Source organism: Argiope bruennichi, chromosome 8 (assembly GCF_947563725.1).
Source record: "Argiope bruennichi chromosome 8, qqArgBrue1.1, whole genome shotgun sequence".
Classification (NCBI taxonomy): domain Eukaryota; kingdom Metazoa; phylum Arthropoda; class Arachnida; order Araneae; family Araneidae; genus Argiope; species Argiope bruennichi.
The window spans coordinates 23845320-23864242 of record NC_079158.1 but is presented as its reverse complement, the minus strand read 5'-3'; the positions used below and the strand labels follow the sequence as shown (position 1 = coordinate 23864242).

Below are 18923 nucleotides of genomic sequence, written 5' to 3'. Positions count from 1 at the left end.
GGGTGATCTAGATTTGACAAAACCTTTTCTGATTTGGTACTTAATAATTCTGGCATGACTTTGGCTAGCAGAACATTCTTTTTTCAACCAATTTTCAATGTTAACTATTCTAGTTACTGGTGTTAACTTTTGTTAAAGATTCCTAGAACTTTCACTATTGTTCAAAAAAAAGTTGTTAAATATCTTGATCTATTTCTTCTGATTTGAGTTCATTAATGAAATAAATCAGAGGTTCTAGTACAGTTAAAAATGTGTGATCTCTATTAATATATTTCTAACCAATAATGAAAATATTGAAACATGAGAAAAAAACACTTTAATAAGAAATAAGTTTGAAATCTAAATAAAATTAAATTTATAAAAGGATTTCTAATCACAAGATATTTAAATCTTTTTCTCAGATTTTGAAAAATGAAGTTCTTTTTTCAAATATAATTATACATTTATCATGTTAGTTTGTAAAATATCAGAAGCACAGTTCTTAACTTACTAGACAACAGATTTAGGAAATATATACAATTAAAGTTACTTTTAATATTCTAGACTCTTTAGGAAGCAATATGCTATGTGCACATCATGGGCTACGAAGTAATCCATTTAAAATTTTTAAACGATTACTACAATGCATAAACATATGCACACACATTTAAACAAAAATCAAGATATAAAACTTTACATCATTATAACAGCAATCTTACACTAATTGAAAATTGAATTTTTGAGCAAATATAAAAGAAAAAAAAATCAAAAGTATTAATTTGTCATTACAATGTATTCATAAATGATTATGTAATACATTTCTTCAATAAATACTTAATATAATAAATTGCAGATGCCTTATAGTAGAATTGCAAACAATGAAGTTTTAAAAAACAGCGATGAGAAAAATAAAGAAACAATATACTCAAACTTGCATCATAGTTTATACGAAATCTTTCAATGAGATCCAAATCCATGAACATTCTAAGACAGGCTTTCAACATGTCTTCATCATCAAGGCTGAAATCATTGAACTTCAAGTCTTGCAATCTGTATACATGTGTTGAGGGAACAATACATTTCTAGATATAATAATAATAAACTTAATTATCTCATGATACAGAAAGCCAATTAAAATAAGTAGAAAATAATTAGTTTTGGGTTTTAAGCAGTTTTATTTCCATTTATATGATGAGCATGAATAATTATATCCATCACTGATACATCAGTTTTTATGATTGTAAGCAAACAGTGATTTTTAAATAGCATTTTTATCTTAACATTTGTAGGCATTCCATATTTCTTTTTTATTTGCAACCATATTAAAACTAACAGTTTTAATATGGTTGCAATAAAGTGCATAATTTGATCTCCAGATGTGTAGAATTTTGTATAAAAGCTCAAATTCCACCAATAAAGTTAGGTATCAACTCAAATGTCTTTTAGATTTTAGTTTATTTACAAAAATAAATAAAAGCAATATTTTTTTAAAAAAAGAAGTTATGCATTTCCCCCTTCCCCCCCCCCCAACAAAACAATTTACATTTCAGCTTTAAAAATAAAGTAAAAGATCAAAATTAGAAATAACCACAGTATCAATTCTAATTATATATATATATATATATATATATATATATATATATATATATATATGCAATCCTTTTTAAGAATTATATTAAATAACCAAAGTTTTTACATACACTCAAAGCCTTTGCTTCCTCAATTGGAGCAGTTGCATGATATGACAAAACTTCAAGTGTGACTTTAGTCTTTGCTATGGCTTTCACAGCTCTTTCATACATTTGAGTATTTTGTATACCCATACCGCAGAATATTGCAAAGGCCTAAAAAAGGAAAATACGAAGAACATAATAAATAATTTTTTAAAACATATGTTAATAACAGAAAATAAATAAGCAAATAACAACAATAAAAATAATCTATGCTAAAAGATTTAAAAAAATAATAGACCATTAAGTACAATAGAATCCTTTTTATCACAAAACAATGGAACCATTTTGATAAAGGATAAGATATTTTTCCAAGACAATTGCTTATATGTTACAAGAATTTAGCAAACTAATGCATTTTATATGATGTACACTGATGCTGTTGATGTGAGATTGGTAAATTCTATGAAAATCTGAGATTCTTCCCTTGCTCCTTTTCACATAATTTTCCAGTTCTGTCATCTTCATTTTCTCCCGTCTCCACCATTATGGCTGTTTTTCTCTTCCCCACTGCATGCATCATTATTTTGTAGTCATCAAGAAAGAAAACAGGATGGGAGCAAAATAGTCTTATTGAAGCATCAAACTTCTATTAATAATGTTTTAAACACTTTTCCTTTAAATCGTAGACCTAGATGAAGGATTTATATTTATGCTAGCAGAAGTGTCTTAATTTTGAAACTGCCAGTTAATTTGGTGTCAGTTACAAGAGATTTTACAGTATTTACACAGAGGCAAATAAGTGAAATAATATATTAGAATAACAATGAAATCAACATTAATTTAATGAAAATGGATAATCATTAACCATGAGGATTCATAATGAATTTTTAAAAAATGCTATTAAATATATTCATCCAACATTTAAAATTTCCTAAAATTACATGTTTAAAAAGTTTGTGATTGAAATGTATATGTTCCATAATGTATTTGGTGTATCTATGCGCATGTTGGTATAAGAAGGCATTCTAGACCATATTACAACACTTGGATCAATCAAAGGAATAATCACTTCAAAAAGATGTTCATCATTTTTGTTGAACGGAGCTCCACTCAATTTGTTGATAAGCTGACTGACACCAACAATCTTATTAGATGCATTTCGAATGGGCATGCAAAGAACAGAGTAATGACGAAAACCACTGCCTCCATCCACCTAAAAAGAAATTAATTTTAAGTAAATCTAAGATAATGAAAGAAGATAGTTTAAAGAATGTAAAGAATATCCAAAGACTGAAGACATAATCATACATAAAAATGATTTTAAATACAATAAATAAAAAATCAAATTATAAATAAAATACACTTTTTTTCTGAAATTTTACAAAGTATACACAGAGACCAAAAGTTAGAAAGTTAAATAATAAATTAATTCACAAATAATGGAGCTGAAAAATATAACTTCAGCATTATAACAAAATTTAAATTGATAAAAGACAAGACTTACTGCTGGATCAAAACGGTCATCTTGTAGAACATCAGGGATATTTAAAGTCTGAAAAGTCAACAATGAAGATTAAATTCAATTATTCAAAATATAATTATAAATTAAAAATAGGAAAAATATTTTATTAATAATCTTTTTGTATGCCCATTAAATATCTTTCCGAAAATTATAATAAGCATATAAAATTTAAATATTATTCAGTTTTTACCTCTCCAGTTGTAGCAACATAGCCAGTGATTCCAACATTTATTGGAAAGCGACCTTCGAAAGGACTACAACAAGAAAGAAACATCAATTTCTGATACTCGAATGAATAGATATAATTATGAAGTGGCATATAAAAAAAATCATGTCAAAATAATTTTGACACTCCTTTAACATCAATAAATCAATGTGATTTCACAACGTGACATTGCGTGATTTTGATTCACACAACGTCAAATATACATTTAGTATATTTGAAATTAAAGATACTCAATATTTCCTTCCTGAAATATTAAACAAAATATTATTATAAATAAAGCATTTTTAAATATTAATACTGGAAGCCACAACAAAAAAAATTATCAAATATAATCTTGAAAATTAAGATATGTAGATGTAAAAGCACAGAAAAAAAATATTGAATGATTGACATGTTGAAAATTATATAATAAAAGTATTATATTTTCATATAATGGCATGATAGGATTTTTAAATTGCAAATATTTAAAATGCAGAATGAAATTCAATATTAAAAAAAAATCTGAATCTTAATTTTTAGAGTAATCAAGATAAAATTTAGTTTAATCTTTTATATTTATAATAAATATTAAATTTTTAAAAAGCTACTATACTCACAGATTCAACTACAAACCTGATATTCTGAATGTTGTTATTATTTCATCTACAAACCATATATTTTTTAATATAAGAGCAATTTTCTTTCAAAAATTAACACAAAATTAAAAACCCCTATGTGAATTCAAATTAAAAAAGTCTTGTGACTTCAAAGTGACCATGTGAGTGAAAATATTGCAAAGCAAGTCAAATGGAATCAACAGATTCTAAAGTCTATCAAGATTAAAAAGTCTACCAACAACTCCAATTTTAACTCGAATGATTATCTAAAGATAGCACATCTCAATGCCCCATTTATTTGTGATCTAAATATGTGTTAATCTTATTTCTGTGCTACTTTATTTTTATTTGATGAATTATTAGTAATTTTTATACAGAAAATTTAGATGATCGTACTTGTAGAATTTCTAATAACAATATAAATGTTTAGAATTTTTTCATAAATAAATTATTGATCTCAACAAGCCAGCAATAATAAAAAATTTTGAGAGTATAACAATTTATTTCCATAAAAAATAATTTATTTAATTTAAAATGAACTTTTTCTTAAATTAAATAAATTATAGAAATAAAAAAATGCTATATTTAGGGATTTATTGCTTACTTGTTATAATTTTTTTACCAGATCAGCGGATCCATATATATATATAAGTTGGCCCTCATAGTTTAGCTTTAGTTTCAAAATTCCATTATTACCAAATTAGTTTAGGGTGAGTTCGGAAAGTTCCCACAAATATATTTTCAAAAATTCTCAGCTCAGAAACATATTAGATTGTTTTTTGATCATTCTCAATCTTTACTTCAAAAAGATAAATTGAAAGTAAATGCTAAACATTATTAGTAGTAAAATATGGCATCTACCTCTTCCTTGAGTCAGCATCTTCGGCATTCATATCATTAACATCTAAATCAAAAACTCTTGAAAATGTCTGAAATAAAAGAGAAATTGGCAAGATTATCAAAATATTGATAAATAAAACAAATTTATTTTTTCTTTATATTTTAAATAATTAAGAATTTATTTTAAATATTTTAATAAACTGTTCTTTATAATTTGAGAAATAGTATTTAAAAAATAAATATTATTGCAAAATGCAGATAATTTAAGAATTTTTAAAATACAAGGTACAAACAAAACTAAAAAAATTAGAAGACAACAATACAAAATTTTCAAGGAATTTCTCAGTACATATAATGATTAAAATATGTATAGTTATTTAACTTTAAAATTGCTAATATATTATTTTCCTTTCATCTAAATATGAGCATTAATAAGTAATGCTGCTATTACTAAAATTTGGAAGAAAATATAAGAAAAAAGAATGAAGATACAATGCATTTGAAGCAAAATATAAACTGCTTTTATGAGATTTAAATTTTCTAAAATCATACACAAAAAACTGGGAAAACTCTGGAATATATTAGAAAAATTTATAGGAATATACTATAAACTTTTCTATCGGGAATAGAGAAGCATGATGACAAAGACTCTAAATGTTAATTAGTAGAGGTGACATTCATAAAATTTTAAAAATTAATAATGTTGCTTATAAATTTTAAAATCCATTATCATTACTGTTTAAAAAGCATCATTTACATTGATTTAGTTATAATTAACCTTATTATTACTCAAGTATATATGTAAGTAACAATAAGGTCTCATACATATACTTGATATTAGCTATATGTATATCAGCTCAAAGATTCTTGAAAGTGAGAAGTACTATGTAAGTATAAAGCTGCTACATATAACATTCATTCTACATTCAAAAAGGAATTTAAGGTTCATAAACATGGTAATGACTAGCTATATAATTCAGTTTACATTTATTTAAATTAGATAGGTAACCTAAACAAGTTAAGAAACAACAAAAATTAAATAGCTATTTAAACTAATCTTAACAATCTACATTAATAAATGTAAAAATCAGTAAAACAATTTTACTCCACAATTTTGTAAAAACTATGGCTCACAGATCAGTTAAAAAAGCTTCATTCTTACTGTCTTGCAGAGTAGCTTATAAGTACATTAGCATGTTGATTCTAAATTAAAATATCTTGATACAAACATCAAATTGAATTTTTTCATTTTTATTTCCTTTTTTAAAGTACTGAGAATAACATTTATTAAGATATTTTTACAGAAAAATAAATCAAAGTTTTTTAGACAAAATATTCTATAAACTACATGAAGATAAGAAAATAGTATGATAAATAAGCCCAGATTTTTGAAAAATTAAAATTTTTCTACCATTTTGACTAAAAAACAAAATAGGCAATATTTTTTTCATCAATTACAAATGCTGATGTTAAATAATACTTCTTTTTACAACACCTTAATTGACAAAAGATACACAAGTCTTAAGTATTATAACTTTATGTAATGAAGTTAGCAGAAAATCATATAATTTATGATTTAACTTTATTATACCTGGCATTTTCAGCAAGCATTTTGGCTACTATTAAATTAATAGAAAAGTGTGATAATTAATAAGAAATTTATATGACTATTAAATAAGAAAAATACAAACCTTTGTATTTTCATCGACAAGAAGAACTTGACATCTTTCACACTGCAGCAAAGACTGCGTATGAGTCATAATTCTATATACAATATGCTCAATTGTACTTTGCTCCTCAAAGACCATGCGAGCTAAATCTAGCAGTACCTATCAAGAAAAGCAATATTTTGCAATTTTCTCATATGTTAATCTTAAGAAATATTGTACATAAGACACAATAAATAGATTAATTAACATATCAGTAGTACAATATTTAATGAAGTTTATAAAAAGAAAATATTATCAAGTTGATTTAAATAATAAGTTAAATAAATTAAACTCTCTCTCCTTCATTGCAAGATATAATGAGAAAGAATATTAAATCTTGTATAATCGTTAAATGTAAATGTCACATTTTAATCTTTTTTAAATGTTATACATATGGAAATAATATTAATTAAAAAATGTTAGTAATAAAGAAACCAATTCATTATTATATCATTAATATGTGAAATAGATGTTGATAAAATTTGCTACAGTTTCATCTTCTAGAACTCATTTTAAATAACTAGACTCTTATCATAAAAAGAAACATTAAATTTTTTTAACAGATAAAGAAATCAATTAAAAAATTTAGCATATGTAATGTATAATAAAATGAAACAGGAGTATTAATAATAGCTAGTTAAAAAAATTAAATTACAATTTTTTATAAATACACATGCCAATATCTGATTATACAAAACAATCAGAGCTTGCCCTATAGTAAAATAAATAAATAAAAATAAAGAGAATTGCATAATCAAAGGAACAGGAATAAGAAAGTAAACTTACTCACTTGATTTCGCTTATTCTCTAGCTCAGATCTCTCGTATAGTTCGGCATTACGAAGACCGATACCACAAAATTGTAGGTACCGGGAAAAAACCTAAAAGGTATGAAATATTTTACTTTCCAGACTGCCAAAAATGAAAACGTACAACAAATATGACAAATAATAGATTTTTAAACACATGCACAAGTGCATTATTTGATAACTTGAAATTCTTTATTACCTAAGTTTTCAGCTTTACGCCAAATAAGCGTGACATGGATAACCAAGAAGAATATTTATAAACCGTATAAAAATTAAAAATATGTTGAAGCAAAGTTGTATAACATTCTATTTTGTGAAACAACATTCTATAAATACTTTATACTATTTGATATTGAATTTAACTATTCAATTTCAAGTTTAGAAGTCTTTTCTAATAGCGACGGTCACGCAGAGTTTGTGATATATGTTTTATCTTTAATTATTTCAAATAGTTATAGATTTATATTTATTTATTAGCTTTTTGAGATAAGACAAATAGTTTCAGAACAAAGTAGCAATTTTAAAAACAAAATGCTTTGAAAACATCGCCGAAATCTTTTCAGTTCAGTACTTAAAATATAGAAGGGCTTAAATGAGTAAGAATTACTAATGATTAAATTTAGCAGAAATTTTATTACTAAATATTTTAAAAATAATGTAGTCAGGACGAGGGATAGCAAATTCTGTTTCAAAAAAGGAAAAAGATAACCGCGGCAGTAATCCTTCGTTAGCTTTTCTATATAGTTAAAACTTTTATTAACAGATGGCAGCACGACGGAGTATAAACGAGGATTTTTTTTGCGGGAGGGGGGGGGGAGGGAGAAAGGAGAAGCACACCTCTATGGAACGGGTATTATGTTTGAAATAGCAATGAGGGGATCGACTCAAAACCACTGAAAATTTTCGATTAACCACGCCATCATTATTCTTAGTTATCTACGAGAATTACGCGTATAATCCCCAATATGAATGAAAAGGTATACCATGCAAAATGAAAGTTCTAATAGCGATGGTCACGCAGAGTTTGTTATATATGTTTTATCTTTAATTATTTCAAATAGTTATAGATTTAGATTTATTTATTAGCTTTTTGAGATAAGAGATTTGAGATAAGAGTTATTGAGATTTACAATAGAGACTGGGCTGGATCGGGGCCTGTATATAACGTAAGAATCAGACTCCTTACTCCTCCACATAAATTTTTTAAAAAAAAAGCATAATTTATTTATTTCTATTTAATCTTTATATAAATGCAAGTTTTAAGTAACACATTTTGGTAGATTGGAATAGCGCATTAATAATCCGTGGCCAAGAGAAATATAGTTTCAATATCTTTTGCATAAAAAGAAATCAAACAAAAAAAAATCAAAATAAAGTAATAAACAAATTTTTTGATATCATACAATACTTTTATGCAAAGTTGGCCTGCTCTTTTGACTTGTGGTTCAATCAGCTAAATGCAAAAAAATGTACCACATTAAATCTGTAAAAAAAATATGCAGGAATGATCTTCTGGAAGCTTTCTCGCTTACACTCTAATAAATGCACTTGTGTATAATTAGCTATAAGCCATTGCTGAACAATAGTTACGAAACAGATTATTGGCGTGCAATCTTTAGCGATTTATCGTCGGAATGCGTTTGCTCCGCAAGTAAAGAGAATCGGATACATATTCCGGACGCCTATTTTCAGACCGATTAAAACCAAAATTCGTCACTGAATTAAAATTGCAGTCACAAAATCACATACTAAATTTCATAGACTTAGCTTACTATGTTTTTCAGCTATCACATTTATATGCTTGTAAGTACAGACCAAAGTACAGATGGTCAATCGCTTGATTGTTTTAGTTAGTTAATTAGAGATTTTGACACACATCAAAAATTTAGATGTTAAATTTCGATAACGATTTTTATTGATCTAGTTCTGTTTGTTTTGCAACTAACTTCTATTCAGACAGCCGGGCAGACAAACATTCTCTGAATGGATTTCGTTCCAAATTTGATAAAAATCTACAATTTTAGTATGGAAACCGTATACGAAATGACATCTGTCTTCAAATAGAAGCTTCCTGCTCACAAAAAACAGACATAATCTCAAAAATGTGTATCTTAAATTCATAAAAATTTGAAACGCGAAGCTTTGTTAAAATGACAAATTCGAATTTTTTGACAATTGCAATACTTTCTTCTTCTTCTTTTTTTTTTTTTAAATAATTTGTATGCTTCTTTTTCTTTGTAATTACTCTTTGTATACCTCGTATATAAGAAAATAAAACACCTAAAACTAATTTAATTGATTGTTCGTTTTAATTTGAATAAGATCAGTATAGCCTCCTGTAATTTAAAAGAAAATTTATTAAATGTACCCTGAAAATAATGTAAAAGAAAATTTAAATAAATTTCGTTGTTGCCTAATCATCTATTTAATAATACAGCACTGATTAGTCTGCACACTCAAATATGACATAAAAGAAGATTTTATTGCTTGCAAATTGATTTATTTCTTACAGAAAATATCAGTAATTTGTTTTTATTTCGTTTTTAAAACACTTTCTTTTTTAAATTTGTAATGGAAATTTATTAAAAGCAATTTGAGATTAACAAACAGGGATGATTAAGAGTTTATTATATTTATAGAAATATATTAAAATTGAATTAGTCCAGCAAACTTTATAAAAAATATATTAAAAATTTTAAGAAATAATATAAAAAATACTAATATGATTTATATGAGCATGTTACTCTTTAAAAAAGAAAAATGTCCGTCAATAATACTCTGAATGCGTACGACCACCTTATTAACGGCCGCATGCAGCATTTTAGTATTAATGAAAGAAACAATTCGAACGAAGCTGGCTTTTAAATCCGATACAGTAGCAACAATTCCTTGATATATGCCATCTTTGAGAAAACCCTACAGCCAGAAGTCCTATGGTTCCTATCTGGTAAACGTGCTGAAAAGGCAAATGAGAAAGTACGCGAGATGATAAGTTCGTCAAGGAAGTGAGCTTGTATTACGTTCTTTGCACATCTTGCCATATAAGCAATTGCTCCATCTTGCATTAACATTTTAGTGGCCAAACAATCTCTTTGCCTTAATACCGGGACAGCACGATCCTATAGGAATAAGCTGTGTCGGTCACCATATACATTTACTGCGACTTAAAGAGACTCTCACCTAATCAACCCGTTCACTGTGAATAATGAAATTCGCCGTGAAGCCATACCATGCTGTTGTTGCACGACATGAGGATTGGGGGAATCCTATACATATATGGCTGTTCTGTGTGTTCACCACATTACTCTTGAAAGAAAACTCCAAGTAATCTTTATAAGCATGTACCATAGGGAGGTACGAAAATTCCCGTAAACCCAAAAGTTTTAGAGTAGTTAATTAGGTATTATTAATTAGGATTAATAATACCTAAAACCTCTTAATGAGTTGAAAATAAGAACTCCAACATTCATGCGTAAAAGCACTCATGCGTAATGAGTTCTAATTAATATACATAATATTTTCCTTTACCAACTCCAGCTCCATTATAACTTTAGTTTCCGAGATCGCGGGATATTTTCCCAAGGAACTAAAACACCTTGTCAGCAACTTCTTTTCTAAAACCAAACAATACAGTTTATACTTCCTGATGCCCACTTTTCCTCGCTTTCTCCCTTCTTAGTCGATTCGCTGCGTTGCTCTCACCATGGCTAGAACAAAGCATTTTGATAATATATAAAAAATGAATTCCTTAAAATTATGAAGGATAAAAAGTGTATACTTCTTTCGTGCAAATAGAATCGGTAAATGCGAGTGCAGCTGCAGACACAACAGCTAATCGGTAAAGAGAGTGTTAAGTTTTTAATTACCCATCAAAAGTTCTCAAACACGCTATGTTGTTTTCGTTTTTTAACACTGTAATAACAAAACACAATATGTGAAGATTTTTTTCCAAATAAGCACCAATAAGCATATTCACTAACTTATAAATACGAATGGTTTTTTTTAGTGCTATTCAATACGCTTCGTTACAGAAACAAACTCCTCCCCGTTTTTTAAGCTACTTCTTTTCACTAGGTCGGAGTTTCGAAATCAACAAACGTTTATGTTTTTTCTTCCCGGTTCCCTATTTTTAAACTCACCTTCTCGTCTGCGTCCATGAAAGGTTCCTCCCCGCCGCACTTGTTGATGATCTGCGCCACACCTTTCACTTCGCCGTCTACGTCCAGGATGGGCATACACAACATGTTGCGAGTCGTGTAGCCGGTCTTCTGGTCCACGCGGCTGTTGAAGCGATCGTCCTGCAGAAAAACAAGAAAGGAATTGATTGAAAACCAATAGTTCTTGTATTATTTGAATAAATCCTAACTAATAATAAAAACAAGCTTGCGTTTTTAGTATTAGTTGGCAGCTGCACGTCTAGTAGAAGAAGCTACAGGACGTGCAGCTGTCAAATTTTGATGTTTTTCGTTGGTAAGTTTCGAAACTATACATAAATAATTCTTGCATCATCTAAAGAAATAAAAAAAATCTTTTTAAAGATAGCTGCTGAAGAAATTTTTATTCCTACATTTTTTAAAAATATGTATTTAGACATAATTTTCAAAGTTGCTTCTCAATGATAGAATGGAACTCAAACATTTTCATCATTCCTACAAATATTTAATCGCGTGTTTCCCTTCGAAGAGCCAAGGAATGAAATTTCTGTTCATATTCTTTGACAATTTTGTATTGAATTCTTATTTTCATTTTATTAAAATTTTTGTAGAATCTGCAAGCAAAGCCCTTTTTCTAAGCATATTAGAAAATATATAAACATGTGCAAGTTGAGGTTCGAACTCGCATCGTTAGAGTTCATAGCCGAGTAACAAAGCCACTAGACAAAAGTGTACACTCTTCTCCGGAAGTTGTTATCTGGCTTATGATGTTACCACCACAAACACTTAGAAAATTAATACTTACTGTTTTTTTTTATAATTTTTATCGGTATATATCGATCCAAAGACCATATTGATGGATAAATTCATATAATTTACATAACATGTGCCCAATTTTAGCATTGTAATCGATTGAGGATTTTACATGAGAAAAAAAGATACAGTATCAGGTTAGGTTACCGATAAGACAACATGCAATTATGTTAGATGAAGGTGACAAATATTTTTCATGCGATTGTGACATCATATACATGTAAGGGACAGATAAATCACAAGATTACTAAAATTACAGATTAAATACCAATTTGTAAATTTAAAATTATTAGAAAAACCAAAGTCCCATCTTCCTCCGATTTTATATAAAAATTCATTGCTATTACATAGATAATCAACAGTTCATCTGGCTTCCCTCTACCACAATCCCATTCATTTTTGAGATAAATTAAAAGCACTATTTCATCATAAGTTCTTGGTATGGAAAAAAATCGTTACAATTTGCCGTTGTACCTATTTCGAAAATATTCAATTTCATATGAATCCTCAAGGGCTCCAATTTGAGATTTCTCTATAAAATGGATGATGATTAGGATCTTGGTATTATTAAAGATATATCCAGGTGCTATTAATTTTCGTATGAAAAAATTGTTTGCGAATTTGGTGCAGTGGTTATAACTAGGAAATGCTCCTTTGATTTTTCCAATTATTTTAAATATGTAGATGATGGGCGAACAACTGGTTGTCAAAGGCGGCTAGTTAAAATTTAAAGTTTAAAATATTTTATTAAGGGAACAATGAATGTCAAGAGTTGATTAAAAAATTTCATTTGATTTTTATTTAACGCAAGATCTTGAAATGGGATAAATTGCGACGAAAACTATGAATGTGTACTAGAGGCAGAAATACTGATTAATAAAATCGAGTAAAAGCAGTGAGAGAAATAAACCGACAGTTGTTCCACAAAGACACCAATTAAAAAAATCTGGAGCAACAATCACAACAATAGTTAAATATTATGAAAAACTCCAATTTTTCTCCAAGTGCTTGAAGAGTCTAAAATATTGCTTTCTACGTAATAAAAAAGAAAAGTTAGAACTTTTGAAGAACGCAAACTATTAAGGTATTCTGAACAATCAATATATTACCTTAATGGTTACGAGGTGGAGATGACCCTGCAAAAAGTATATATTTATAATGCATGAATGTTATGAAGTCGAATTAAAATGACATCACCGCGTCTATTAAGAATTCCATTATGAATGATTTGCTTGCGTGAACGTGATTTAGCTGCGATTAAGCCAACATTTTGATTCCATAAGAACAAGCTGCCGTCAAAAGAGGATAATATATAATCAAGTTCTGTATAATTCTATTAGAGGATACCTTAGCATACGACGGTTTTTATAAACACTTCGAATACCTGATATGAAGGGTGCAGCAAAGGAAGTATTATTCACTTTATTTCATTTTTCAAAGTCAAATAAAGACACACACAAAAAAAAAATCTGTGCCACTGACCATTCAACCTTTCTATGTTCAATTATATAATATGAACAATTTAAAGTGATAATTTGAAATTGGTGACGTAATTCCCCGAAAAAAGCAAACGCAGGAAAAGTATAAAAACAAGATGCATGTCGTATATATATCTTCTGGTAACCTTTATAATAATGAATAAATGATCTTTTCAAAACTGTTTTTCGTGGGAAATATTGTCAAAATAGTTCAATATAAAATTTAAATTCGTTATTATTCTGGTTTTGTTTCTCTTTCATTTACTAATTGCGAGAATGATAGTTAAATTCGTGATTAAATAATAATAATTAAACACATGCTGAGACGAAAGGTTTTTTAAACAAATATTTACAATATATTTCAGACTCTAAAGTGACTTTAATTTAAAGGATATAAAATTTTTCTTTATACAAATATTTCAGGAAATTTTAAAAACAAATGAATATTTTGTTAATTCAAATCCAATCAAGAGAAGACTAAAGAGAAAAAGCCTTGCTCATTAAAATAATAGTTCATTGTAATTATCAACTGATTCTTTGAACAGAATGAAGAAAAAAATACTTTTAGCCACCACCCCTATTAAATTTCAATACTTAACACTTTGCTCTCACTTGAACACTTGTAATGGATAAAAGCTAACGATCTCTTGCTGTTATTTAGAATGCCCAAAAAGAACAAAAACTACAAGATATCAGATTTCTTCTGAATGCTTTCAATTGAGGAGAAAAGCAATTAGCAAAATGTAAATGGCTAACGACATGAAACTTGAGAACTGCACAATTAATTTGAGATACACTTAGGTGCAGTTTTACGCGCCTAGGTGCTTCTAGAGGAGACACGACCGATCTCTTGAGTATGATGAATGGGCTGAGATATTATCTGGAGCCTCAGTTTCTCGGCACCTTCACTTCTTGGGTTCGTCAGAAATGTCAGATGCTCGAAGTAGCCCAATTATTATGATTCGCGATAGTTATCTCGAGCTATAAGCGATCTTACATTTTGAGGGCAGTTTTATTGCCTATGAATCAGAACTTCTGTGTTTAATAGTAAAAGTCACCTCATAATTCACTTTAAATAAGAGTGCAGTGCGCTGTACCTTTTACCCGCTAGAAGATAGTCACTGCGGGAAGTTATTATGACCACACCTTTAAAAAAAAAAGGAGAGTCTCAGAAAGTAACATTTTTGGAGGATTCCACTGTGGTTCGTTCTGGGAAAAAAAAGAAGTTCGAAGATATAAATGGAATGCGATTCTAATCTGCAAATCTTTAATGCTTCCTTGGTTGCTACCTATTTGTCCAATGTGAGATCTGTGACAAAAATTTGTTTCTATAAATTCTAAGTATTTCGGTTAATTTGAAATATTTCAAAATTGTATCGTATCAAGTTATGCAAATATCACATCGAACCTTGGTATTTCTACTCTTATAGATTTTATAAATAAGGTTCCAAAGTAATTATTCGAAGAACTAGAGGACAAGCACAATCAAGCTTTTTGCTCAACGACCTGAAGAAAATGGATGTAAAGTTTAATTACCTTATCTGTCGGCAGTTTTGATAAAAATTTTAATAGGAAATTTTGATAAACTATGCATTTCTTTAACATTGGCCTTTCGCTTGTTAAATCAATAAATTCCACAAAACCAAAATGGTGAAACATTATAAGATAATGCCCTTTGTTTTTTAAAATCTAACCAAATACAAATAATTAATAATCTTAAATAAACACTGAAGAAAGTATTACTGCCGTTATAAAAATAACTTATTATTCGAATTCTTGTTATTCATAAAATATTGGCTCGATTGTAAGCGTTAACCGATTTGGCAAATAAAAAAAAATTAATTCAATCTTCAAATGATTTTTTGGAGAAACTTCCTTATTGCATATATTCTATCAAAATATTATAATAAGTAATTGGTTTAAACTGATTATTCAGCGACCTAAATATCTTCTTGGTCTACTGCATTTAAAGTCCCACTATTTCAATTTGTTTGATAAGAGGAATATATTTATTTCACCAAGTTCATTACGTATTTTCGCTTATCTCTTGCCCATTTCTACCTTCAGATATAACAAATGCTGGTCTTTGTTTTCTAGAGCTACATATTGGTTAATATGCTATAGATTTTCTTATATTTATGATATTAAATGCTGAAACTTCGTTACACTCATATTTGAATTTTATGCCGTGTAATTTCGACTTTTCTAATTTAATGGAGTGCATTTCCAGCCAATTTATTGTTAATCTTGCAACTTCTTTTTAACAATAGAATTTTTCTTGTGTATTTGTTGAAAAAAATTTCCATTTGAACAATATTAAATGGCGCCTTTTTTACAGGGTTTATTATATAATTCTTATCATATGGTGCTAAAATGTTTCAATAAAAGTCAGCAGTATATGATATATTTATAAGTACACAAACTGCGTTCTGGATTGGGAAACAATGTATGCAGTGGTGTGTGTTGGAATTTGTTAAGAGTATAAAGTTAAATAAATTGATTTGAGAAATAATTTTTTTTCTATTGCTAGCAATTTTTATTCATTAAGTTGTCTTGATCCGAATGTACTATTATAATATCAAATACTTTGATACTAAAAAAGGTTAATCGATTTGGTTTGTAAACGGCTCATATTATATTGCAATAAATGATTAACTTTACTTCATTATTAAAAGAAAATTGTTGAATATCTTTTTTTTTTGTTGTTGTTTTTGATCCCAGGTGATATAGCTGCGCTATACCACCTCCACGAAACCAAATATCTCTAAAAAGTCCAAAAACAATAGCGGATCCATTAAAGTCTCAAAAATCATAAAATTTAAACAGTTAAGATATGATTGGGGGAGGCTTGATCTGACTTGCACCAAGGACATTCGGCAAAGATCCTCTGTCCGTGTTGGAAGGTAAGGGATTTGGTGTGTTCACTCAAAAAACGAGAGAGAGAGAGAGCCGTTTGTTGTTTCTAGAGATATTCAGACTTTGACACCAACCGGGACTTTTACCACAGTACCAAGGGTGAACAGGTGGGACTCTCCAAAGTGCACTCGACTCCATGCTTTTGATAGAGGAGATTTCAAAATAAATTAGTGTTGCATCACCATAAAATATGTCAGCTGAGACAGTCTTAGCTAAGTTATCCGCTATCTCATTACCATTTAAACCAACATGTGAGTGGACCCACTGAAAGTGTATACAGTATTCAGCGTAGAGCCTGGGAATAAGGTCTAAGATATTCATACTAATCTTGTCCCCCCCCCTTTCATCCAATGAGAAAGGTGCTGTATAGAGACACGACTGTTCGTTAAAATCCAAATGTCCCCAAAGACAATTTTAGAGGACATGTCGATATATTGAAGTCCCTTATAGATAGAAATAAGTTCGGATCTGAATACAGAATAGTTGACAGGGTTTCTAATCAAAATATCAGTAGCTCCTTCAAGAATCTGAATATGCACGTCACTAACAGAAACGACACCATATCCTTTACTGCCATCAGTGAACATTTTCAGAGGAAGATGGATTGCTATGAATTATTTCTAGAGACATTTGTCTAGTAAATTCAGGTAACTCTGACTTTTTGTTAACCTTGGCCAAGAGATCAGTATAGAAATGAATTGGATCAGGGTCAAACTTAAAATTCCAATAAGGCTTTAAGGAATGTGGTTCCACATCTCCAGAAAGTAGATTTATCTCTTTTGCGAAGGAAAAAGGACTGCGTTTCTTTAAACGCTTATTATTATGCCATGAATAAAGATAAGCAGAAGTTATGTGCTGCTCATTGTAGCTAAAGAGCTTGTTGCAATATTTTAAAAGATAGTGACTTCTTCTCAGAGAAAGAGCTGTTAGATCACTCTCGTACAGTACAACATCATTATAGCAGCTATTACGAAGGCCAGTAATTATTCTTGAAGCACTTAACTGCACTCTTTCAAGTTTGTCTAAGTTAGCGTTTGAGGCACAAAAGTAAGTTGGGAAACCATACTCTAGAACTGGTCAGATCAGAGAGATGTAGGTGGTTCTCAGTGTATTAGCATCTGCACCCCAGTCTCGTCCAGAAATATATTTAAGTATGTTGAGTCTTTTCCTACATTTATTTTCAAGAGCCTCTATATGTCTGTTGCTCAATATCTCTTGATCGAGAATGTAGCCCAAGTATTTGGCATTTTTTGCATAATTTAATTTGCAGCCATTCATAAAGACACTTGGTTGATAGTTATAAAGTCGTCTGTTGGTAGTAAAGAAAGTGACCCAGGACTTTGAGGTATTGAAAGTCAGCTTATGTGTTTCAACAAAAGCGCATACCTCAGTAAGTGCAATCACGAAAAAATATCTTTTTTTATTCGTTTGAATAACTCTGTATAAAGTAAACGATAAAAGGAGACCTAAAATATTAAAATCAATAATAAAATTTCCAATTTATATGAAAATTACATATTTAACTTCTTTGAATTTTCTTTTTTCTTCTCAAATTATTTGGTGCATTTGCCATGATACCGAGAAAAATGTGATTTTTTTAAAAAAGTCATAAAAATTTAACTCATTTAAAAATAAGTATTCTGTCTGAAAACCTCATTGAATGCAAACATAGCAAAAACAATAATCTTTAAATAACATTTAATTATTATGGATTGTTTTGCAATATGGAAGACTTTTCAAAGGCTCAAATGCCCTGTGAACAGCAGTGTGAAAATTACTGCGAGAAGTTAACAAGTAAGAAGCGTTTTCATTTGTTCCTTTTCAATTTAGAGAAGAAGCCATTTCCAATTAGAGAGCACACATCTTTTTTTAATGTGTGCTCCACGAAAACGCTTTCTCATTAAAGTTAAAGATCCTAGTTAATTATGTCCCAGCCAAAGTAGCATTGAACAACGTACTCGAACTAAAGAAAAATTATATAAATGGCTTTTATTCTGGGAGAAGGATTATTCGAACCCTTAACTTTTTTTTACATTCTCTTTTGATGTGTTTGAGCCAAGATAAGTTTAATAATTAATACCATCCCATGGGAAAAATAGTTTAATCATAAATGAGTTTATAATAATTACATTCAGTAAGAGAGTTTAACTGTTTTTCATTAGCATTTAATTGCAATGTAGTATGGCGAAAATAAGAACATTAATTTCAC

The 18923-nt window shown here is 28.9% G+C and overlaps 1 protein-coding gene across 4 annotated transcripts in view; it reads right to left on the bottom strand.

Moving 5' to 3' along the window:
- Positions 1-18923, bottom strand: part of LOC129981701 (dual 3',5'-cyclic-AMP and -GMP phosphodiesterase 11-like) — a 387186-nt gene that overhangs the window by 18744 nt on the left and 349519 nt on the right. For all 4 annotated transcript variants that reach the window (XM_056092640.1, XM_056092639.1, XM_056092641.1 and 1 more), the window contains 9 exons: positions 11493-11651; positions 7336-7425; positions 6528-6665; positions 4858-4925; positions 3365-3428; positions 3157-3204; positions 2722-2865; positions 1680-1823; positions 915-1061 (listed from right to left, as the gene is read on the bottom strand). In XM_056092640.1, the coding sequence (XP_055948615.1) occupies positions 915-1061; positions 1680-1823; positions 2722-2865; positions 3157-3204; positions 3365-3428; positions 4858-4925; positions 6528-6665; positions 7336-7425; positions 11493-11651 (1002 nt within the window). The remainder of the gene's footprint in view (positions 1-914; positions 1062-1679; positions 1824-2721; positions 2866-3156; positions 3205-3364; positions 3429-4857; positions 4926-6527; positions 6666-7335; positions 7426-11492; positions 11652-18923) is intronic.